Below are 24,989 nucleotides of genomic sequence, written 5' to 3'. Positions count from 1 at the left end.
TGGGAAGTCATATCCCTAAAGCAAAATCTGTGCATTGCCCTAAACCTGAAATCTTAACTTTCTCGAATGGATTCTGAGGGGATCTGCCAAGTCCTTATCTAATTTTACCTCCATTCAGCTACTGGTCCAACTGAACTGTCACGGCAGAGGAAACCCGAGCACCTACAGCTGTACCAGAATGCGTGGGTCTTGCAGTGATGCCTCCTGGGTTTGCTTCACAGTAGCACTACCCTGGGCTGCCCACTGCTCTGGGCAGCAAAAAGACGCACAAACAAACTCCATTACAGCTCCTCCTAAAAACACAGGTGAAGCCTGTGTTTTCCCTCCACTTGTGGCACAGCTTGAAAACAAAACCAAAAAAAACCCAACCAACCAAACAAAAAAAACCCAGCGTCCTCACCCCAGCCCCAAACCCCCCACATTCGAATTCAGTAGGGTATTAAAATGCCCTATGAAAACGTGTAAGTGTTCTTAGTCGGAATCAATCTTTCTCTAAATTCACATATACCATTCTCCTCCCTTTTGTCAGTCAAATACGATGCTTTGGCAATCTAACACCTGCTCGTGGCTGTAACTTATATATACATACACATGAATTGTACGTACTCCTCACTTCTCTTTTTTTTTGGTTACATTTTGCAGGAAGCCATTCTAGGCACTGGGAACAGACCGTCATCTCCTCTTCCAAAACAACAACCTTACTGCAGGGGCCTCTCCAGTCCAAATGGTTAGGAATCCAATACACAACAATCTTGCAGAAATCAGCTGCCAGATTTATTATTCTACCTGAAAACCCCAAACAAACAAACAAAAAAAACCCGCAAACAAACAAAAAGCGGAATAAAAACAAACTTTAAATAAACCTCTTAGGTACATTTTAAAAAGGGTTAATCAGTTCAGTGAAAGACTTTTATATCTTCTGCTGAGAGATCATGTAATGTTGGTCTGATTGCTTGTTTTGTTCAGTGAGTCACTACCGTATACAGATATATATATATATATTTCTTCTTAAATATTACACATTTGATGCATTTTTTTCCTCTTTTTTTTTTTTTCCTTTTTTTTCCAACCCCCTTCCCAAATACCTACATCCTGCCACAGGCAAGAGGCGCTCCATGCTGACATTAAAGAACCAAAACCAATCCAAGGACTTTTCATCAAAGCATGTTTCATTTGAACCTTATTTCAATGGAAACCACATTTTTTAAAACAATCTTACTCAACCTTTTCCCTTTCCTTTTTGCTAATTGTGCAATTTTAGACTTCTGATTCTGGGTTGATCACTGAAAATTTAAGTGCCATTGAGACATACGGATGACAGAATTAGTTGACATATTAAGGCATATGTACACTCTCATAAAATATGTTGTCTTATGGATCTGAGTAAATTAAATACCTGCCCAAATGTTTTTTATGCACCTGTGGTTTCTAGTGACCACTACTTTTTTACTTTTGATTAATTGCATATTAAAATATTCATAGCTTAACTAGTGTCTTAACTGACAGAGGATGGAAAATTAACCCACCACCTAGGATTGTCTTTGAAATCCATCCATTATGATGAAAATTATTCTTGTTTTTTTTTATGGTTATGCATTCATTTTCCTCCTGCTTCTTGGGAATATAGGAAAATGAAGTACTCCATATAACACCTATTTAAATTTCACTGGGCAAAAAAAGAAATCCAGATCTTACCCCCTCTCCCTCCCTTCAAACTAGGAAATACTGTATTTCAGAAAAGGTGCTTATAAATATTTAAAATTTGGGGGGTTTTGTCAGGGCTTTTGTTTTGTTTTGTTTTACATACAGAATAGTGTGTGTGGCTTGTGTTCAAGACTACCCCTCTCAAAAAATAAAACAATCTGAAAAAATAACAACAAAAAAAAAACCCTCAAAATTTAAATTGTCTTCCGAGCATATCTGATCACATTTACATTTAGTGTCCAAAACAAGTTGATTGGTAACATCAGTGCCAGCACTACAACGTCATACAGCGACTTCATGGTATTCTTTGACAGTTTGTCTAAGTCTCCGTTCCACCAAAAATTACAAAAGGTTCTGCAGAGCTTTCCTTAGCAAGCTGAAGCTTACTAGTCATTTGTGGATGCGCATAAAAGCTGCTTATAGCACAGCTATGGCGTAAGCTATTTTCTAAGCAATAAATGGTTCAAGTCATCTATTTTGTCCTGAAATGCTACCTGTAGTTACAGCATTGCTTATAAATGGTCATAGTAAATTCAGCATCAAAGAGAATATTACAGAAAAAGACAGCAGCAGAAGCATTAGCATTATCTAGTATTTATATATGTTATCAACATAACACAGCAGTAAAAGGTTTAAATGCATATTAATGGGTACCGTGTCTAAAAATTACTAAAGTACCTATTTAGTGTATTGGATATTTTTCTCAAGGAGTGCTTGCTGTGTCTAAACAGCATAATTAGATATGTGACTTAGTACAGTTAATTCCTATTGATTAAATAACTTATTTATGTACCAAAGGAAATGGAAGGATACAAAATGTTTTCTCCCTCCTGATCATGATCCTTTATTTAATGCTGACATGATCATCAGAAAGCCTACCACATGTAATTACTACCCTCAAATGGATCTTGAAATGTCTAAGCCATCGCACGGGCCATATATGTATAGCAACATGGCACCAGATACGGCATGCAGCTTGCAGTCTGAAGTCAGGGATTTTGCTGCTTGGTCACTGTACTTATGGCCACTCTGTCATTAAACAGGATTTTTTTTTGAGGCCATACCAAAGGAAAAAAAAACCAAACCAAACCGAAACAAAAAAACTCTCAAGATAATCTGGTTGTTTTCAGAGGCAAGGTGCAAGGTCTGCCACTGCAAGCTTCTAAATCAAATGCTGTGGCATATGCTTTGCTTCTCTTTTATAACTGCAGAAAGACAGTTAAGAATGGCAAGAAACAAATGCCCTAGGCATGCTGTGTTGCTATCATCATCAAGTGGTTATTTTGCACAATGAGAATTAACTGTACTACGGATACCCAGAGAAAATGTACAATATCTTATGCTGATATGAAACAAAACAGACATGATATAGCTTTTTTTGTACTTAAAACCTGTTCCCTTCCCAAACTTAAGTAAAAAGCAAACCCACCCTTTTCCTCCTGTTACACAGAATAACGTTTAGGTTCCAACCCTCCCCTTTCAAATAAAGTGCGCTGTCCATGGCAGACCATAGGAGTAATGCAACAGGAAAAGCCCCTTTTAGTGTACTATTTAAAAAACAAATTGAAGTCGATTCAGCTTTCCTCTGGGTCTTGTGAAAGAGGAGAAGCCTAAGGGAGGGGGAAAACACCCCCTTCATTGTCACTGTTGTTAATAGACATAGCCTTCATTATAGGGGTGGGTGTTGCAGCAGCCACCGTCCTGCATGTAGACCATGCTCTCATCAAAGTGGGACAGAGGCACAGTGTCCTCCTCATTGATGTGGCGCTCCATGTCAGTCTTCAGTAAGGGGCGCTGGTTGTCTGGAAAAGCCATGGAAAAAAGCGCTTCAGGGTCGCAAACAAACTTGTAGACGTATCTTTCTCCAGCCACCTTAGGACAACAGAGGGGAGAAAAAAGTGCAGTGTAAGGCCTTGTGGTTTTGCAACTCAACAGTCTTGTGAAGAACTCACCTTCATTACACAATTAGTAACACAGTGGCAGAACTGGTAAGGCAATGACCTAGCAAAGACAACAGGGATCTGCAGAAGCAGACTGTGCAGAACGCTCTTGATTTTGCCACACGTGATACCCTGTTGGAAGATGGACTAGGTATTCTACTCCTAAACATTTGTTTGTGATCATTTCCTATACTTAACCACAAATGGAACTGCTCTTATTGGAAAACGTAAACAAATTGTCACTACAGTGGCAAAATAAAATGACCAAGTCCAATACTATGTGTGCGAAGTGGAAAAAAGAATCACATTGCATGACAGAGATCTGAATTTCACTTTACGCAGATTGATCCATACTTACGTATAAAAGTACTTAAGTTATAGTGCATGCTGATTGTACAGGGACAGCGTAAGCAAATACGCAGGCTAATATGTACTTAGCAATTGCTCATGCAAAGCTGGGACATTTGGATTTGCTTATGGAGGGGCAATTTGTCCAAAGATCCTAAAGTTTTCCCTTATTCAGAAATAGCATAACCTGTTATCATTGCTTAACTTAAAACAAAAGGCGAAAAAATGTGCATACAAACCTTGCAGTAAAGAAACCTGCTACAACCACCATTAGTTTTTAACATACACTAACTGGCCAGATAGGGTCATCCCAGGGCAAACCTCAAACATTGCTATGCCAGAAAAATAAGCATCCAAACTAGTTTTTAAAATGTGTGTTAAAGACATTCTTGTAGATAATAAAGTAGTACTTTAGGAGGTAGCAAGCTAGCTGTCAGAAGTACTTGTAAACTTTCCATGTTAAATGGATGTGTGAGTTGGGCAGCATTATCAGCCTTATGGTATTCCCATCCCCACCTTTTCAACTTGTTTCACTCTCTTTGCTACTTATTCTTGCTTGCCTCTGTGGTGCCTTTGAACTGTGCCAGCACAATTGCCTAGGCAGCTGACCTGTAACCTGTTACGAGGACCTCCTCTGCCTGAAGGACCACCCAGCAAAATCAAGCGTTTCTGCTTCTCCCTGACAGGAACCAGTCTCCAGTCCACTTTGCAAAAACTCAATGCACAGTTATGTGACACAAAAATGGATGAGGCACTGTGCTACTGAAGTACCATAAGCCAATACCAGCCCAGATTGTTGTCCAAGTTGACTCCTGGATAGTGAAAAAGGAGATCACTACAATGATTCCATAATCAAAGCAAGAGAACTTGTAACAGGCAACTCCAAACTGAGACGTCACAAAACCTACTGGAAAAGTTGCCCAGTAACTTGAGCTGAGAGCATTGTTTCCATTCATGGAATTGGCAAATGGCAGGTTTAAACATGTTAGTCATCACAGGTCACAAAACTAATGTGAAAAGATATGGAACAAGTTTTACAGCACAAGGTGTTCATTATGATCTTTGATCACACCTGCCAGTTTTGTAGATGCAGCAGACAGGTCTCTCCTATTGATTTCTCAGTCAATCTACATAGTACTACATAGCAAGATTTAAAAACATACATGTAAATCAGCAAGCCACAGTAGAAGGACGGGTTGAATACTGTCAGCAAGACCAGACTGTTATATATAAATTATTGTTAAATATTTCTCATAATTCAGCCTATTATAAAATATTAAATTCCACTTAAAAATGGTATTATTACAACACTATTGGTAAAATATTAAAGTATTTGGTATGTTAATAGGTATCATTTTTCTCCCCTATCTTGCACTTACCAAAGTACCCAAATGCTGGGCAGCTAATTTAGATCTGCAAAACATTATTCATACCATACTCTACTGTTTGCCTTTCCCAGGTGCCAGGAAGCTCCTTTGGATATTTTTGAATGTTACCTCCTTCCTTATAATCATGATGTGCATTGAGTGAACTAAAACCACAGACGTTTTTTACACAGAAAAAAATATCTTGATCCATATACTGGACCTGGTAGGTGAAAAAGCTTAGTGTTTGCCTAAATAGACGAAAAACCTACCTCAGCAATGCAGTTACAAGTACTCCTCATAAACTGACTGAGGGATTAACATGCAACACTTTGGTGAAATTTAATATAAATTAGCTACTCACCTTTTGCATGATTCCCTTTTCATAATAATAGCGAAGTGATCGGCTAAGTTTATCATAGTTCATAGCTGGCCTATTTTTCTGAATCCCCCAGCGACGTGCCACCTGCCACAAAAATGGATTAGCATTGATTTGTTAAACGCATTTAACAAGCAGATCTTATCATCAGATACTTTATTTGGGGATGGAGGAGGGGGAATCCTGCAGGTGCAATGAATAAACACAAGAGAAAAGGTTGCCATGACCTGAATTTCCCATGTACTACTATGATTTTTAATTGGACACACAGTCATCAATTAAACTTGAAGTAGACTTACTTATTTGCAAATGTGGTGGAGGGTTGGGGGTTTTTTTGTTTGTTTTTAATAAAGAAAATCAATGAAAAAATAAAGCCATATAAAGAGATGATACACAAAAAATATTTATCAAGTTCCACCAGAAAACTTTCATGAAAGATAAAAACTTTTCTTTAGTTTGATATTGAAGATATATTGTACTATGCCTGTGTTTTCTGTGCTGTCAGAACCCTAAGTTATATTAAACACACATGCATACACACTTAGTTCACGAACTAACACAGACTGTACTTGGAATAACAGCAATGTTGATATTATTAGGAGATACAAGTCAAAAGCCAATTCCCAGTCTTAAATATTACTTCAGCAAAGAAAATGAATTATCAGAGGAGGCAGGGTAACCACTTGGAAGAACTACATGGTAGTATGAAGAATGGGACAGAAATTTCATAGTTGCAGTTGTATAATTTCCCTTAAAAATTAAGAACAAAAAGGGAGTTGCAAACAACTCATGAAGTCATTCCATAGAGAACAATATGCCTTCTGCTCAGACTTATGATTTTTACTTGCCTTTATGCTTCCTGTTTTACCATCAAAGGTAGTTCTGGACAAAGAGACCTTTTGTTTAAAGAGCTTAACTGCTTATTCCCCACCTGAAATTATAATTTGCTGTTGGTGACTTTTCAATTACTGTATGTACAAATGACTATCATGTCACCAGAGGGAAAAAAAAAGTCAGAGCTGATGAACTCTTTAAAGCACATTTTATAAAAATGTTTGAGAGGTGCATATGCATACAGCTCTGGAAAAAGGAGAGATTAGCCAAGCAGCTTCTCTGCACACTGCTTTACGAAACTTTCCCATAGGTGTCTGGAGCCTTTTGATGCAAACCATAGGTGACATGCAGCACTGAGAATTGAATGGGGACTAAATAACAACAGCAAAAACCATGACTTTGATCTCCATCTGGACAATAATTTTTAAAATTTCTTTTGAAAGCATTATTTCCTTTCAGTGGTGCAGCTTTTCAGACTTACATAAATTACCATGGCTCTGCTAACTTCAGCTATGTTATAAGCTGTATTGAAACATACCTCCAATCATGTCGATTTATTCTAGTTGTAGATTTGGCCTAGATGCATAACCTTGATTCGCCTATTCATCTTTGTCACACATGCCTACATCACTCTTTGTTTATTCCTACCAAGGTTTTTTCTGCATTGATCAGAGTCCTAAAAGTCCCCAACATAACAGGCTTGCATAATAAACAAACACACAGCAAAGATAACTACAACAAAATAATGGTTGAGAATATGCTATATTGTGTGGTATTTTGACGCTCCTAAATAAGCGAGCAGGTCCAGAAGTAGGCTTGGTAAGTAAGTCTTCCTGTCCCCAAGCTGCACAGCATTTATCAAGTCTCACTCTGTGGAAGGGATTCAGGCTTCTAGCCGTCCACCCCACCTTCCTTGCTGAAGGTTGCTGTCCCTGTGACAAGGCAGAATAAATGGACCTATGCCCAATTCTTAGCCTCCACAGTTCACAGTTATCTACTTTCTGAATAAACTATGGTGCTCAAGCTGATACATACTTATTTTTGTTGTCACCCTTTCTACAAGGGCATAAACCTCCAGAAAGGGATGGGATGGGAAGGAAAGGTCGTGTCATTGACATCCTAACCTGCCACAGCTGAACCAACAAGCTCTTTCACTTCCCTTCAATTTACACTTGGCAACCAACAGAAGCGTGCAACTTCCTATAGCTATTCTTATTTTAATCGACAGTTTCTGTCAGATCCATGACATCCATATGAAAACAACTTAGGCTCCTTTGTAGTCCCTAAGAGCACACAGGAGTGAGGCAAGTTTCAAGTAGCCTGCCTCCTCCAGATCTTGGATGCAGCACTGCTCAGAACCACAAAGCAACTGCTACAAAGTCAGACAAGCAGATGATCTGGTTAACTTAAATCAGAATTATCCAATTCTTCAGGGAATTACACAATAAGGAAACCTTAGGGTTTTGTTTTGCTACTTTCCCTTCCTTAGGTAATAAAATCTATAAAGTTTTTGCACCATCTGCTGGAAACCGTTTTTTCTATAAATCTGTTCAATCTTGAAAAACTTTGGACATACCTTAAAGGCAAGACAAAACTAAGAGGGTAAAAGATACTGAGACTGGGGCAGGGGGAAAAATTAGACACTTCATTCACCAAAATCAAACAAAACACTTTCCAAAGATTTCACTCTGTTCTGGGCCAGGCACACAACTAAGAAGTCCATGTAGCCTGCTAAGGCTGCAGACTTGCCAGCAAAGTTTCGGTATCAAATCGACTAAGATTGTTCTGTGGTCAATCCTCAGATGCCAGCATCTGCCACGGTGACTATCACTAGTGCAGGGGATGCTCAGACAAATGAGAGCCAGCACACCAGTCCTTGCAGCAACCTGCCCATCTGCCAGATCATGTTGGGAAAGGACATCAGTCCTGTTGCCATTCCCAACTACTCTATCATCTCCTTAGGGCTGTTGGCAGATGATGTAACTTAAATGCAAGAAAGCTTTCAGATTGCTTATGCCAGCAGATGGATGGCGAACGGCAGAAATAGCTGGTAGAACACAGAAGCAGCCTTACACCCCCGAACCTTCCTACTCAGCTCTAACTCAGAGGGGATCTGATGGAAAATTTGCTGTGGATTCCACTATTACCCAACCCTGTCCAAGGGGCAAAAAAGTAAACCAGAATGATACTGCTTTTTGACAACCCTAATCAAATCATTCACATCAGAATTACAACAAAATTCACACACACCAGGTTTTCCAACAGTTTCCATGGCTGTTTAGAACACAGGATAAATTATGTAATGTTACCTAGTCAAAAAAAGTTTACGTAATAAAATGTTCAATTTATTCCTGTTTATCACACAAGTGAACTAAGTCATGCTTCAGCAAATATTCATGAATACAAGTAATTTTATCCACCCCACAAGTCCTTCATTGTTCAGGAGAGCTGTGCATGTGCATGAGTGTTTGCAAGTCTAGGATCTAAGTGTGCACTAAACAATCTAACGATACAAATAAGCAGGAAGACTCTAAAGAAGACTCTATAAAGAGGGGGGTTTACATAATTCTGATGAGATTTTACTGCCTAACAATCTTAACCACCTCCTTTGCCATATGTCAGACTTGGGGTCTTTCACTTTACAGCCTAAAAGTTTCAAGTTCCCACATCTTCGTACTGAAGAATATTTGGTGTTGAAAGACTATTCAGGGACAAGTTTTCAAAGGATTTTGGAACACAGCTCTATCCATGAAGTGGAAAAATCCAGGCCCCACAATTAATGCCGAGTATTTTATAACTCTAGGACTTGCAGTATTTTTATTATTTTGTGGGACTAGGAATCAAGTCTATGCTTAACCACACCTCTGTCCTAACTGAAGCACTTCCCTTGCGGGTCCTTTCTGTGACCCTTCTAAAGTGCTACTGAAGCAAAATATTGAAGGAAAACAAGGCCTAAGTCCGAATGAGCACTATTAAGCTGGCAGGACGGGGCAGTGGATGTCAGGACATGCTGTCCGTCTAACCCACCTCCTCTGGTTCAATCAGCTTGAACTCCATGCCTCGGCCAGTCCACGCTATGAAGTGAGAGTTTGATGGGTCATCAAGAAGAGCCACCAAGAACTGCCACAGCTGAAGCGAGCCTCGCCGTTGATATGTGGGTCCCTCACGGTACATGCCTGGCTCCTGTTTGACATCACCTGCACAGAATAGCAACAACATTAGATGAGCAATGTGCAAAAAGCATCATCACTCGGTTTGTCAGATAAACCAGCAAAGCAATCATTAGGGTTAATAAAACACAGGGAAAGAATTCCTACTACCCAGCCACCCACAAAGGCAACATTCCCCTGTCTGCTGTTAACTGTAAACACTCTTACAATAACATATTAACATACTAAAAAGTACCTAAATTCAGTCATGATTTATGGAAGTCTCCCTAAGCCTATCCCCATTTCTGACACGTGCAAATCTCGCTTGCAAACCATTTTGCAATATCCTCTATCTGTAAGAGCACGAACTATTTTTGTAAGCAACTCTGGTGCCTGAAGTACTGCGTTTGTGTACTATACTTTGCACAAGCCCCACTTTTGGAAATGTAATGTAGGCTTCATAAAGCTGCAAAACCCTATTTGAGTGAAACTTCTTTTGCATGCAAATGCTTCTAAGGAAAATTTGACGAAGTATTTGACTTGGACTTAAACAGCATGTGCTTTATGTATAGGTATGCAAATCCTGCAGATATGCGAGTTCCTCTATGGCATATTGGACTTGCATATAAGCACATATTACTTTTACTCGTATCTACATATTAGATTGGTATTCCCCCTGAAAAGCAGTAGGTTAATTTTTCTAAAATTTCAAGTCCAGAGGAAGCTTTTAAAAAACAATAATAATATTCAGCTAGCTGTTCCACAAACTGCCAATGAAAAACCATCCTGCTACATCCATACTGTGTCTCTGTTGTTTTTAAATCATATTCATACTAAACAACTCATGCAAAAAACAACAGCTGAAAGGTCTGATGCTGAAGCAGGGAGCATTTTTTTCTATACACAATGACAACAGTCCTTGATATGCTGGTAAAACTCCTCATTTCAACTACCAGAACAGCAATACCCTCCAATAAGCAGTGTGACCTGTGTGACCTGTTTAATACGGAAAGCCAGGACTTTACATTCAACCACAACATGAGGATGCTCTGATGGCCATTACAGAACAGCTCCATGCAGTGAAAGTAAGAATAATAGTATTAAAAATGGAGCACTTCCTTTTGTAATCAGGAAAGAAAATTGAGTCAATAGCTGTGGAAGACAAATAAATCAACACAAGGCTTTTTGGTTTATGTGAGGTTGAAGTTCCAGTCCTGAAAGGCCTTCTTTTTCAAGGACAGGATTTTTCTTTTAATGACAGCTGAGCAATGTGCAAATAGCAAGTGCAGTATTGCAGAGGATCAGATTCTTCGCCTGTGCCAATCTTTGATTTCAAACGAAGCAGCTGAGAATCTTCTTCTGAAGCATCAAGACTAGTCCTGGGCTCATCCCACTTTTGCTTTACTGGCCAAAACATGATGACACATCTGCTATTTTTTCCTCAAAAGTCATCATGCTACAAGTATAAACACACCTATTTGTATCACAACATCAGTCTTCTAGAGTACAAGGTGTTCTCTCAATGGACAGTCATAGAAGCTAGCAGCAGACTGCTTGCATTGCAAGCACAGAAATATTTCCAAACTTTTTTTTTTTTTTACTTTATTTGTATTTCTTTTCCTTTTTCATTCCCTTCTCTGAACAAAACCCAAACAAACAAAAAGGATTTTCAAGAAAGACATAGACAAACACTACTCCTGTAGAGTTTTAACTTCTTGTAGTACAGGGTCTGATCCCATTCCCATAAATGTAAATATGAATTTGCCACTGGTACTGAAAACAGATCAGGTCCACAACCATTTTTGGGGAAGAAAAAAACCTGACACAATGTGCTTTAAAAAGATGGGGGGAGGGAGGGGAAGCATACATTCCAAAGCCAGTGTATAAAGTAGACTTTCAGTAAATCACCCTTTCAGCGAACATGTCAATCCAGTGACATTGCAATACTAGGTTGAGCAATCTTCAGTAAGGTCTAATTTTATTTAAAATCCTCTATTTATTTCTTGCTATTCCTTACCAACCCTGAAATGCATGTGATCCCTCCGTTTGAGGAATGTGTAATTCTTCAGGTTACTTTCATTTTAGTCTCCCATTCTTCAGCAAACGCAACAAATGCTGCTAGACATGCAATAGTTTTGTAATCCATATAAGTGATTCTCAGGGGAAAACAAACAAAATAAAGTATGAGAAAAACCCCAAGAGTTCTCCAGCTCTGCTTTTAGCTATGGTCAGAGAGCTGTTCACAAGTTTATCAGAAAGTATCTAATCTTTCCTGCTAAAATAAATAAAGCTGGACATATGTACACTAACACAAAGAAGCCACTCTAGCAAATTTAAGTAATTGGTCTCCAAATTACTTCCCAAAGTTGCAGACTAACACAGTCACCATCAAGAAATAGTGAGTCCATCTACTTCGTCTGTAATGAAATAAATCTGAAATCAACTGAGTTACACCAGGAAACTGATTTTACATCAGAGTAACTGAGGATAATTTGGGCCATTTATTTTAATTGACCTCAGAATCCCTCTTGAAAAAAAATCTGTTGTAATGGGTAGTGTTGTGAAAAGATCATTGATTTGTTATCAATCCCCCTGAAAAATAAACCACTAGTACAATGTTTAACCTAGTGCAAATAAATTGACACAAACACAAAAATGCCCTATACGCTCACTCCCCACTATTCAACACTTCACAGACAGCGAGACAAGAGGCTTAATCCTCAGTAAAACCAAAGCTGCTGCTTTTCTCTGCTGTTTTGTTAATTATAAGAACAGCTTTCATTAAATCTCGAACAACAAGCGGTATGTGATCATCAGTGCAATGGAAATCCTCCTATTACTTTCTCAACAGTACAGGAACTGAGCTCCTCTGCTGCAACTCTGGATACAGCATCTTTCCCTGGCAAAAGTCAAACGACATCCTATTGAAGAGGAGACTTTGGTTTCAAGAGACAAAGGTCAGCTTTGGTTGGGCGCACTGCAAATGGTGTGTTAAGGAATCCTAAATTGGAACGTTACCGAGCTTTTTTGATCAGCAACAGAGAAAAGTCCCTCATCTCTTCCTTTTTCATCTCCCCACACAAGAAAAAGAGAGATGTGTCATACATACCGTCAAACTTCTCTGGAACAACGCAAGTGTCATCATAAAACTGCCTAGGTCCCTTTTCATACATACAGCCTGTAAGTTAAAAAGAGAGAGGTGTTTATATAAAAGATGCATGGAGAAAGAAGAGATCATAGGCTTAATGCCAGAGGGAACACTAAGTCATATAGGAATCAGATTAATATCCCACATCCTTTACACACCGCCCAATCACATTTTGGCCCCAGTGCAGGGGTGTTTAATTAATGTGTGCATTCCCAAAAGACTGTTAATCTCCACCTGCAAAAGTGAAAAAGCACCCATTTTTCTCTATGACTTATTCCAAAATGTTTGTCTCATTTCCTGTTTGAACTACCATGGCTTTGAATTTTAACCATTAGTTCCTTCAGGTCTTCTCCCTGCGAGACTAAAAAGGTCCTACTTGGTATTTCCTCCTCACACTCGCAGAAGTGACCCCCCTTGATGTTTCTTCCAATTAAGATCATTCTGTAAGATTTAATTTTTGTTGTTAAAGGACACTCTCTGCAATCCTGCATTCTTTCTACCACTCTATTCTGCACACACTCCTACTTTTCAGTATTATTTTAATGTTTCGTTTAACCAGGACTGTATTGCATGCCAGTATCAGTCTCACCACTGCTACTTAGCAAGACAAAACATCTCCTCCTCTTCTGCCTCCCTATGACCTTCCTTTTGACTGTGCAAATATTACAGAAGGCCTTTTTGCCATACAGTTGCAATGTTTGGTTGGGCTAGTTTCCCACTGTGAAGCCTCAGAGGAGGAGGCCAATCTCAAAATCATTTTTTCTCATATACTGTTTCCCAGCTCCATAAGCCTGGTCTACACTCAGCATATTAAAAAAACGTTTTGTTTAATGTGCCCAGATTACTGAACAATTCAAATTGCTTTGTGTGACTGCCCTGTCCCGCCCATTATTTACCACTCTGCCTATCTTTGTGCCATAAAGTTATCTATTAACTTTGTTCCGTATCTTTACCGAAAATGTTGAATAGCAACACTCCTGATATCAATTCCTACAAAACTATAATAGAAACAATCCATTCAGAGATGATTGCCCAGTGACAGCCACTTTTACATCTGTCAGTTGGCCAGGTCTTAATGTATTTAATGTGTACTTTATTGATACTGCTTTGTGCTAACTTCTTAATCAGAATGTAATGCAGTGGCAAATTGAATGCCATAAAAAGTCTAACTATACAATACAAGTATCTTTAACAATCAAACCTTTAATATCAGCAAAGAATAAAATCAGATTTGACATGATCTTTATTCCATAAAATAATGTTGACTGATTTCCAAATACAGAAAACAAATATTTACCGAAGATCACTGCTTTTTCTACGTCGTTCATAACAATTTTACCACCTCCAAGTACTTATGAGTGCGTAACACATCTAAGATTGGTTTCCCCCTATCTGTGCTGTGATTAAAACTCAAATCTGTTGACCTTAGCCCTGCAGTTTGTGGATTTTTCCCTGATGTCTTTCATCTCCCTTATCAAGCTTCTATACTTCATATAATTTCATATATCAAGACTGTTATAAATTTCCATCTCCTGTTTCACCCTCCTTGTTAAACACTACCTTTTATTTCTATTTTCTGCCTTTATTCCAGCCCAGAAGGAGTTGGGCTTTTAGCCAGTTTTGTTATCTTTCTAGTTGTGTCTTTTCACTAGTGAATGCAGTCTTACTAGAGGACTTTGATTCATATATTTGTCTGAATTCTCATCAATCTCAAAACCAATTTCTCTCATGTTTGTGAAATTTGCCCCTTGGAAGAAAAACAAATAAACCCTAAACAAACAAACAAAAATATCACATATCATCAAGACAGATACACCAAAGCAGGAGAGGGGAGGGTACAACCTCCCTTTCAGTGGTCATTTTTTCTTAGTTCTGTTGGCCGCCTTATTTTTAATACATATAAAGTACTTTTATATAAAGCTCTACCCTAGTGAAGTCACTGGGAGTTTTCGTACATATCACGTGGCTGTACAATTTGGGTCTAAGCAGCACCAAAACATTGCAGAAATCGTAACAAAAGGAAAAGCCAAAAACCTTCACTGAATTTAAAGTATAAAATGGGTTGCTTAACAGTTAAGTGAGCCTGTCACACCAATAGCCTGGAAAATATCACTTGAGCAGAACGGGTGAAATAATGGACAAATTTTTAAGCGTCTCTTCCTTTCAACTGCTAGAGGCCTTGAAAAGCAAAATGAGTAAATTCATAATAAAATTGCTTCTATCCTGATCAACCTGTGGCACTAAAAGAAGCTACAAAAAAAATCAGTGCATCAGAAACTGAAGACTGGGAAGGGAAAGAAAGATGATGAGAGTCTTCCCAGCAGCAGAATTAAATTAGTGAACCCCAAATCCCTCCAGGTTTTTTTAATTTTTTACGTTTCTCTCATACAAAAGTGGTACATAATAGAAAACTTAACTTCTGTTCTGTTTGGGTGAGCCAGGAAGCCTTCTTGCCTCATGTAAATGGAATGGCAGCTAGGCACTTCTGAAAGGAGAAGACGACAATGCTAGTCAAAAGACTGTCTGGAATTAAAAGTGTGCAGGTTATCAATGAGACAGGCTGCAGGCAGAAGAGCAACAAAAAGGATGCAAGTTACAGTGAGGGGGAACCTGTCAACACACAGTCAGCATTTCAGAGCAGCACGCACGAGGCATGGAGGAGGAGAAAATCAGAATGTGAGGATCACAGATCCCATCTAACATAGGCACTTGAACTCAAAGCCCTAATGTAATCAACTTTGCTGAAAGCTGACTCCCATAACAATTACACTGTAGACCACTCATGGACCAAAAAATCCACACAAATATTTTAAACCCTGTGCTTGTATATTTATCTTTGTAACAAATTTGACCTTATATTTTTAATCAATTACACAGAAAAGCCTGCCAGTCACACTGGAGACTTATAAATTCTACATTAATACACGGAATGTCAGAGTGAATTTAGAGTAGGATGTTGCTTTTTAGACTCCGTGTCTTACACTGTCCCCAAGCAGCCACACCCTGTGCACAGGGACTTGCAAACAGAAATACACCATAAATGTTTGCCCTTCTAGACCATGTTTAACTCACTTCTTGGATATCAAAGTCTTGCTTAACAAAGTCTATTTGAACTTGTGGTAAACTCCTACCCTAAGCTATGCAATGTTACCAGTAACTTGTAACTCTTCAAGAGATGCAAGCAGAGGTCAAAAGAGCAGACATTATTTTTCCAACACTGCCTACAGACTCTTTCAGACTGTGATTCCAAATTTCACTGTTCACTGACTAGTGATGAGTATCAAAGATTTGGCAGGATAAGAAAATGAGGTTTTACACTGACTTCACAAAACAAGTGAAACACAGGGCAGTAATAGTAAGTTTCCTCTAACAGTCCATGGTCTCTCTTGCACATCTGTGCCAAACTCTTCATTACCTCCTCGCTCGATGAAACGCTCAGTGCCTGCCTGCTCAGGCCTTGAGAATCTCTAACATCTCAGGCAGCTATTCTGAGCAACCGCAGGAATCAGTGATTCAGTGATCACCCGAGTCAAGTATAGCTCTCTAGGCTACAAGTCAAGGCTACAAGTAGTGGTTCACCTGCAAGGAATCACTCATGTTACCAAGTAAATTGAATTTTAAGGAGAATGGAAAAATCTACGTAAAAAAAGAGGAAGTTGTAGAACTGAAACAGATGCTATTTTCTATTTTAGGTAAAAATTCACTAGTATTGGCAGCAAACCCCTTTTTGACTCATGAACTCCACTCTTGCAAAGTGATACAGCAGAGTATACGGAGTAAAGAATTATGCAGGCATCCGAGAAGTGTGTTCTTAGCCAACTTGGGGTTTCATCTCCCATGCTCCTAAGTCAATTATAATTAACATCTGGAGTCTTTTTAAGGCAAGCATTGTTTGTACCAACATTACTTAATCTTCTGGTTAGCTTATGCTTAAACAGTCCACAGAGGACCGAAAAATACAGCAAGGAAGAGTTTATTTCTCGTAAAGTAACTAGAGTCTTGTTATCCTAAAGTGCTATCAGTTAATTTATGACTATCAGAGTGGGTCAGACTCTAATCAAATTGTAGAAACATTTCCAAAGTGATTATTCAATCAAATGACTAACATGGTTAATTAGGAGCCATAAACATTGCTCTGAAGTTCATCAAAGTAATGACTTGCCCAGAAAAATTACTGCTAATTAAATTGCCTGCTGCTTTCATTTCTACCTTATCTAATAAAAAGTCCAACCAATGAAATTTAGCATTGCAGTTTTAAATTGTACTAAATGCTTGACTAAGACCCAGAAGTATTTTTACAAGCTAAGCGGAGCTACTTCAAAAGAAAACATTTTAGTGCAGAAATTACAGAGCAATTATATGTTTTCTTCTCCTTAAAGCATTGTTTCAAGACAACAAGTAAGACCGAAGTAAGCATAAAATACTTCCAGGGCAGGATCCAAGTGTTTGAGGTGACTGATTCTATCACCTTTTAGCACTTTTTAGTCTTTGAAGAAAAATGTGCCTGGATTTAGGACACACAACAAGCTTATTTCAGACTTCTAATGAAGTAATTCACATTGTAAATTTACATCATCTCAAGAATAGCAGAGTCCCTTTAAGAAAATCCAAACTAACTGAAAATATGGAGACGTAAGAAAATTAATTTATCTTTTATTATTAATTTGGAATACTTAGAGGTCATTCTTCATTGCTCCTCTTGCTAACAGCAACATAGCAGTCATCTTAAAACAATTAATATGGCCTTATATCATGTTGGTTTGAAACCATTCTTCCCCAGTAGGTGTTGTTTTAAAATTACGTGTAATCTAGACACTGCAGAAATGCCTTCTCATCTGGGACTGCCACAGAGAAAAACACTGGAAATAAGCTATGCTGTGCCTTAGTCAAAATACATCAAAGCAGAAAAAGCCCAGACAGACTTCCTCAGGACAAGAAAAATCTGCTATTGAATTTAGCAGGCACAGGTTCTAGGTTTCATTATCGAGTAAGACACTTGAGTGGTCCCTTGGTAAGGAAGTATTTCATATTAATTATCATATCAGAATTTAAAGGGTTGGGTTGTCTCAGCCCTGTATAACTCAAAGCGGGTAAGGAATCCTTAAATCCTCTTTTCTGATTGTTTTTCATAGATAAGGACCAGGTTTCAGACCCACAATCACGCCCTGCATAGAAACAAACAGAATATTAGCCCGCATCCCTAGCTAGGCGAGACACAGGGAAGACGAAGCTTCTGCAGGCAATGGGATGAAGCGACTGTCTTCTCCTGAATGAAGCAGAGCAATGCAGGAACTGGAAACCTGAACCAAGATTTATTCTTCGGCAGTTCCTGTTTCTGACCATACATAGTGTTCCTAATTAAAGGACACGTTGTTACATTACACTCTAACTCTGAATTACCTTTTAGTTCACTTTATCAACATCATCTGAAGATTTGGAGGCCCAGGGCACTACCCACGTGCATGTGACAAAGCACAGTGTGATACAGAAGTATTGCATTACATATGTGCAAGTGCAGAGAGAGACACAGGGAGATTGAGGCTTAGAAGGTGTGTACAATCTGAAACAGGGTGGGTAAAGAAGTTGAGCTACCTGCTTGGCCTTGGTATCTGCATGGCAGGTCAGGTGAACGCTACCATGTACTGGCAAGCGGCTGTCTTACGCAGCAAGCCTGCTAACACATCACTCAAATTCACCAAACACCTCAACTCATACGTGAAACTTGCCTGCTTCCCTACAGCTATAAAACAAAATGATGACACTAAATCTGGAACCTTCTTACTGTTTGCCCACCTACTTCTCCGATTTACACTTTATTACCAACTAAGTCATATTAAGAACAGTTCCCAAAAGGAACTGTTCCCAAAGGAGCAGTTCCCCCAAAATTTGGAGGGACTCCACTGGCAGTGGATACAGCCACTCCTGTAATTTAACTTACACCATATCCTCCTCAATTGTCCTTTTGGTCTGAGAAGTAATTACATGGGGTTTTGGCTCCTATTTCAGCCACTCAGAGTTGGGATATCTATACCGACAGATTTAAATGTGCTGTGCGACTTCTCTTCCTATAGGCAAGAAATACAGTACATGCAGATTCTTTCCCTTCGTGCTACCAGGCACAGAAGGGCATGCACAAGCCCCTCCGGTAGCTGGGACCAACCTAGCTCCCAAGCGCCACTCACACAGGTCAGCCTGACCGTGTGCTACACACAGTGTGAGTACGCCGGTCTTCCCTTCGGTGCCTTGCAGAGCTTTACCAAGTGCTTACTTGAGCAATACAAGCACTTCTCTGGTACATGGAGAGGTGGTTGGTGCAGTGGGAGAGATTTTTACCAAGTGCAGAGACAAAAGGTAGTCTTTTTAAAATAAAATGTTCAAGCTACAACACATCACAGTTCTGGCCCCAAACTTAAAACATCACAATCATGCTGCGACTAACTTTTCTGTTCATGGATTTCCAAGAGCACTGACAAACTGTTTACAAAGGAGTGCTTCATCCACCACTGAAACACATTTAGCCTCTGGGTGGAAAGCAGCTGTTTCACCACCGAGAAGCTCTGACCAGCCCAAGGGTGAAAAGCAATACTGGAAAACAGGCAGAGCTTTTTAGGTAAGAAAGGCAATTCTTCAAACTAGATCACAACAAGTGGCTAAGGTGGCACCAGGCATCACAAAGAAAAACGCACAATCTGTGTTTTGTGGGGATAAGTACCAAATGATTCTTTTTGACCATGAAACCTACGATTTTGTAAACCTGCAGAACACATTTAGATTAAAACTTGTATGTCTCTCCAAAAAGAGACATTCAGGCAGAAATACTAGAACTAAGGCAGAAATACTAGAACTAATGACAATCTCCCTATACAAGAATTGCTTGAGCATATTTCACAAATCAAATGCTGGTGGATCAGGTTTGAGTTCAACCACCTTTAAAAGCACTATCCCCTCAGAAGCCATGTACTTACAACAGAGTTCTACAAATTGGTAAAATCCTGGCAATACAAAAGTCAGCATTATTTTTTCATGAGCAGGTTCAATATGAAAAAAGTAGGTGCAGTGAAGTTACCTGGGTGAAAATAGAGTCACTATCTTCTCTAAAAATCAACCTAAAATTTAAGCATTCTTTTCGCAAATCATTATGCAGTTTAAAAACATTCAGAATGGAAGGTTTTGTTCATCCTTTTGTCTGTCACTAGCCTTCATACGGCCAATTGGGGGGGGGGGGGGGGGGGGGGGGGGGGGGAATCTACAAGTCTGTGCACTCATAGATACACACATTCCCTTCAAAAAAATAGCTAATTAAAATTTGTTAAGCCTAATTTCTTACACCTCATTTGACAAAAACCTACCAGAGAACTAGATTTGGCCCCACCAGCTCACATCTAAGTGGAATTATTACACACATACAGTAAAAAAACCTTCAGCAAACAGCTTCCTTTCCACAACTTTGGTTTTTAGATCTATGACAACATCTAATGCATTTTCTGAGACCAGATGTCAACAGCCTGTCTAGGCGATGTGTAACTTTTTATACAGCAGAACAGGAAAACAAAGGCTCATACATTCAGCTCTGAATTGAAATTCCACATGGAGCTGATCTTTTGAGCATACTTTAAAATCATGTATTTGCTTTTATTAACCTCAGTAACTGTAAAATGTATTTTAAACATCGCTTCCCTTTGAATTCAACAAAAGACAGCAGTATTTTCTCTCTCCCTCACTCCTTTTGTTGGTAATCTTACTGCAAAAATGTCTGTGTTGCTTTTTCTCCCCCGCCCCGTCCTCTGCCTGTAAAATCGAAGTTGGACAAACACTGCACGGCTGAAGTGACATATTTGAATGGAATTCAGACCAACCAGTTCCTGTTTATGTTTCTGATTTGAGAATGTAGCCTTCTCATTCACTATACATTAGAAACACACCAAGGCCATAAATGGTGTCAGGTTACAGGCAGGCAGGGCCAAGGAGCATTAATCATTACTTGAAGGCAACTGGCAAAAGCAGCAGCTGAGGGAACACTACACCCTTCAGCTCCGCATAAATGGACATTCCAGGGTTTGGCGTGTGTGGGTTGGTTTTTTTTCCCCCCCCTTCAGCATCCATTTTATGAATGAAACTTCAGGCTGCACAGAGTCCATTCATATAAAAGCTATGCTCACAGGGCTCAGTCTCTCGGGATCAATCGGTCTTGGGTAAGGCTGATGTGATTGGTTTAAGGCAGGCTTCAGCCTTCCATTACTGATTTAAAATGCAGCCTGTGTCCATTTGACCTGCGTTAATGCACAAAGAGTAAATCCAGACTGCGCTCTCAATCCTCAAATCAAATCATTAGCCAGTGCCACTTACTGTAACTGTAGATTTAGAGGATATTTATCCATTTCTTTGAAAAACAGGGACTGCAGGACAATTTTTCAGATCGTGTTGTCTGCCTTGAAAGCAAAAAATAGATGTATGGTCTCCTGCTTATATGCTCACATTAACTTTGTATTCAGGTTTTCCTTTGTTCATGAAGATAATATTACAAAATGAATTCTATTCTAACTACAGATTTCTTTCAGACAGAATTAGTCAATAGAGGAAATCAGCTAGATGGGAAGCAGGTGAAAAGTTAAAATTCTGCCTTTCATAGCAATCTTCTGAAGTCCAGGTTTCCCAAGTTTCCCCCTTGGATGCCCTTATTTTCTACTGTCATACCATCCAACAGCAGATTTGTGTTTATATGTGTTTAAAAAGCAAGTACAAAGCTGCAGTACAGCTCAACTACTGAACAAATCCACGCTCATTCACTGAAGCAACACAGCAAAGACAAGCTCCTGAAACAAGAGGGTGAAATATTTTAAACCACAGAAGCGAGACTCGGGAAAACTTCAAAACCAAAAATGAGGAGGGGAGACTTCTTCAACCTACTGAACTCAAGAGCAAACCCCTATCCCTTCTCCCCTCCTGCCTTTATGCCAGTCAGATTTTCATTGAGAACAATTGTACGGCTGTGTAAAAGAATTTCTTTAAGGCCATAAGGAGATGCAGTTTTGAGATGCATGTACTGAAGCACGATATCGGGGAAAAGGATGGAGTCAGTTCTGTTTCGCAGAGCATTTTATAAAACTATGTTCAAAAAGACTGTGAATATTTGCAGCCTGACCAAAAAAAAAAAAAAAAAAAAAAAAGGAAAGAAAAAAAAAAAACCTAGAGAGAATGTGAGGAAAAGATTAAGCATCTGGAGGATTTATGAAGCAAGATCTCAACAACGAGTCACACAGACAGAGTGAGAGCATACATGCAAACTGTCTGTAGAGATTTAGAGGTGGTACGTTAATACCAAGGAATTGTTTAGGGTGAGCCAAAGAAGTGTAGCTATGAGCAAAGGAATGGAACTGATCAAAGGGAAAATTTAGGCTTACGATCAAGAAATATTTCTTAACTGTGAAGTCTATTAGTCTGTGAAATAATCTCCCAGGGGAATAATTGTAGTAATAATACTTAGCACTCATACAGTGCTTTACATTTTCAAAGCACTGTACAAAAATTAGCCAATATAATAATTAAAGACAGTAGTAGAAGCACCATGAGTCGTGTCATTTTAAATGCTGCACTGGTCAATGCACTAGAGAATTTCCTGGAAAAAGCAAACCTGCACTGACTCTGACTGACAGCTAAGATTTCCTTTTTTCCTTCATACTAGCAACTCCAAATGTCTAAACTTTACCTCCAAGAAGTACAATAGACTACCCAACTGTTGTTTAAAAAGGGGAAGGAAAAAAAAAAGGCAATCTGCAAATAAGTATACTTCCAAGAAATGAATTTAATTTTTTTCTCCCTTGAAATTTTAATTCAACAGATTCTCTTATGCTGTTCTGCAAACTCCCAAATTTAAGGACATGTCAACTGATCTCTAGGGAAGAATGTGCTAGCAGGCATCTTTTTCCACATTAGGTTGCATTGATTTGCTTTTCAAAAAACACTGGATCACGTATTTGAAAGTACTCTTGCTTTTTATTCTGTTCCCAGTCATTAGGTAAATACACATTTATAAAATGGATGGTAGAATGCTAACAACATCCTATACCTACAAGAGCAAACTCAGGAGGTTAAGAAGTGTCATAATTACAACTTCCTGGGCAACCTTGATACAACCCTTTTGTTGCAAATGAATTAGGATACAGCCTTTTGCCTTGGCACTCTTGTCTTTTGAGTGCACAGGTCAAAACTGTTTGGGGGAGGGACAGCCATGCCATAAACAGCTTTGCAGATGGAGCCCCTGCTTCATTTGTTACAGAGGCTGGACTTTGTGTACTTAATGAGGCAGAACATTTCAAGAAAGGAAAAGATGACCTCAAGATTAATACAGCTGAATGGTCAATTTTAGGCCCCAACAAAGCCCATTCCAGCCACACCAAACTTTTCCAAAGTGGTCACGTCGCTTCTGCCAGATTTTTTGTATTATGTATTTCTTATTTTTGCAGTGCTTACACAGGGACTCTAATCTGATGTTCCCGTACCTCCTCTCCTAGAAGTACTAAGTCCCTAAGAGCTAAGCTTTGAACATATGTAATACATAATGTTCTTTAAAAATTATCCTGTCCTAACTGGGTACCTAAAATAAACAGGTATATATATACCTGATGTGTGTCTCTGCCTCCACTCATCTCTCTTAACAGAGGGGCAGTTCCCCATCCATTCTTACATGCCAACACAAGGTACTTATTGCTTGTGAAGCCTCAGGAATTAAAGGGATGAGCAACTCAGAAAGCAAGATACGGAGGCTAATAATTCTGTCTGGATAGTTCATTCTTTAAGTGATGTGACTAGTATCTTGGAAGAAAACTTTGGAAGTGACAGGGAAAGAATCATAATTTTCTAAGGTCCATTCAAGAGTATTAATCGTGAGGCTACCCTGAAATGTAACTGTGAGAATAACCCTGCTAATGCCTCTAACCTGCTCAGGAAAGACTGAATCTAGACAGATTTCAACAGATAAATTCCTGGCAATCAGTAATAAGTATATGCAAGCAACAATTCCTCCTCTACTTATCTCTAACACCACTGTGCGACAAATTTCAACGTTCCCAAAGAACTTTCCAAACAAAGTAACTATTTCAGTTGGGCAAAATAAAATATGAGATTTAAACTTCATAATTTGTCATTTTACAACTAGATTTTTAGTGTTAGTTGATACATGCATAGCTAGAGTCATACATTAGTATATTTGCAAATTACATTAAGTAGGGAGGAGCAAACCTGCAAAGATCCTGCTTAAAAATAAAGCCCAGAATAGATCAGGTATCTCAAGTTTAGCCTTTTTAAGTACCTGAATACACAAATTGAATTTTAGAAGTGCTAACTGTTCAGGAACGCCCACTATTAGCCCTTGTAAACAAAGGTGTTGGGAAGCCTTCTGGAGCATATTCATTAATGATGCAAAATCTCAAAGCTCTGTATGTCCTTGGCTGCATCTTTGTGCTTAAAGTTGCTACATATAGCATCGAGTACTAAATATCTGACTGGAAGCCATGGAAAAAAAAAAAATCCATGGCAGAAAATAAGGTCTGATTGATTGAACATGTATGATGCACTGTGACTTCTAGAAGTGTGGATGGATAAGGAAGAGCTTCTACTCTGTTGACATTTTTCTTTTTCCATTATCTCAAACATTCTGCAGTAGAAACTGCATACCTGCAATTACAATTACAACTAATTGATCTGCCATTTCCCATGTCATAATTAATGTCATGTTTTAATAGTTATAATCATTCCATAATAATGCTTTTCATTCACCAGCTTCCCACAAAGTATAAAAGTATAGTGCACAAAAGCAATGAACTTTTATGAGGCTCTTTCAAAAACATCCCAAAAGGAACATCTCGGTGTATTACAATGAACTTTTAAAATATGTTTCTATATTCTTATCTGAACTGCAGTAAAATACCATGCAAAAGACTTCTCACTCTGGCATTCCTCCTTCCCTGAACATCCATAGGTGAAAAATGAAATCAATGATTCAGTGACAAATACATTATGTTTCCTAAGGGGTTATTTAATGTACTCTTAGCAAGGATGGAAAATGATGGTTTCTAGAGAACAGATGGTAACAAGACAAAATATCAACAGACCACAGTTGTTGAC

At 38.8% G+C, this 24,989-nt stretch overlaps 1 protein-coding gene across 4 annotated transcripts in view; it reads right to left on the bottom strand.

Annotated features, from left to right (window-relative positions):
• Window positions 1-752: 752 nt before the first annotated feature.
• ETV1 (ETS variant transcription factor 1) overlaps window positions 753-24,989 on the bottom strand; it is a 66,437-nt gene continuing 42,200 nt past the window's right edge. For 3 of the 4 annotated variants that reach the window (XM_030010253.1, XM_030010254.2, XM_030010257.2), the window contains 5 exons: window positions 15,283-15,351; window positions 12,828-12,896; window positions 9,597-9,766; window positions 5,721-5,822; window positions 753-3,576 (listed from right to left, as the gene is read on the bottom strand). In XM_030010253.1, the coding sequence (XP_029866113.1) occupies window positions 3,355-3,576; window positions 5,721-5,822; window positions 9,597-9,766; window positions 12,828-12,896; window positions 15,283-15,351 (632 nt within the window). In that variant the 3' untranslated portion in view covers window positions 753-3,354. The remainder of the gene's footprint in view (window positions 3,577-5,720; window positions 5,823-9,596; window positions 9,767-12,827; window positions 12,897-15,282; window positions 15,352-24,989) is intronic. The other variant, XM_030010256.1, reaches the window with a different exon arrangement.

Source organism: Aquila chrysaetos, chromosome 3, assembly GCF_900496995.4.
Source record: "Aquila chrysaetos chrysaetos chromosome 3, bAquChr1.4, whole genome shotgun sequence".
NCBI lineage: Eukaryota > Metazoa > Chordata > Aves > Accipitriformes > Accipitridae > Aquila > Aquila chrysaetos.
The sequence above is the reverse complement of the archived record's forward strand: the minus strand, read 5'-3'. Positions and strand labels throughout refer to the sequence as shown.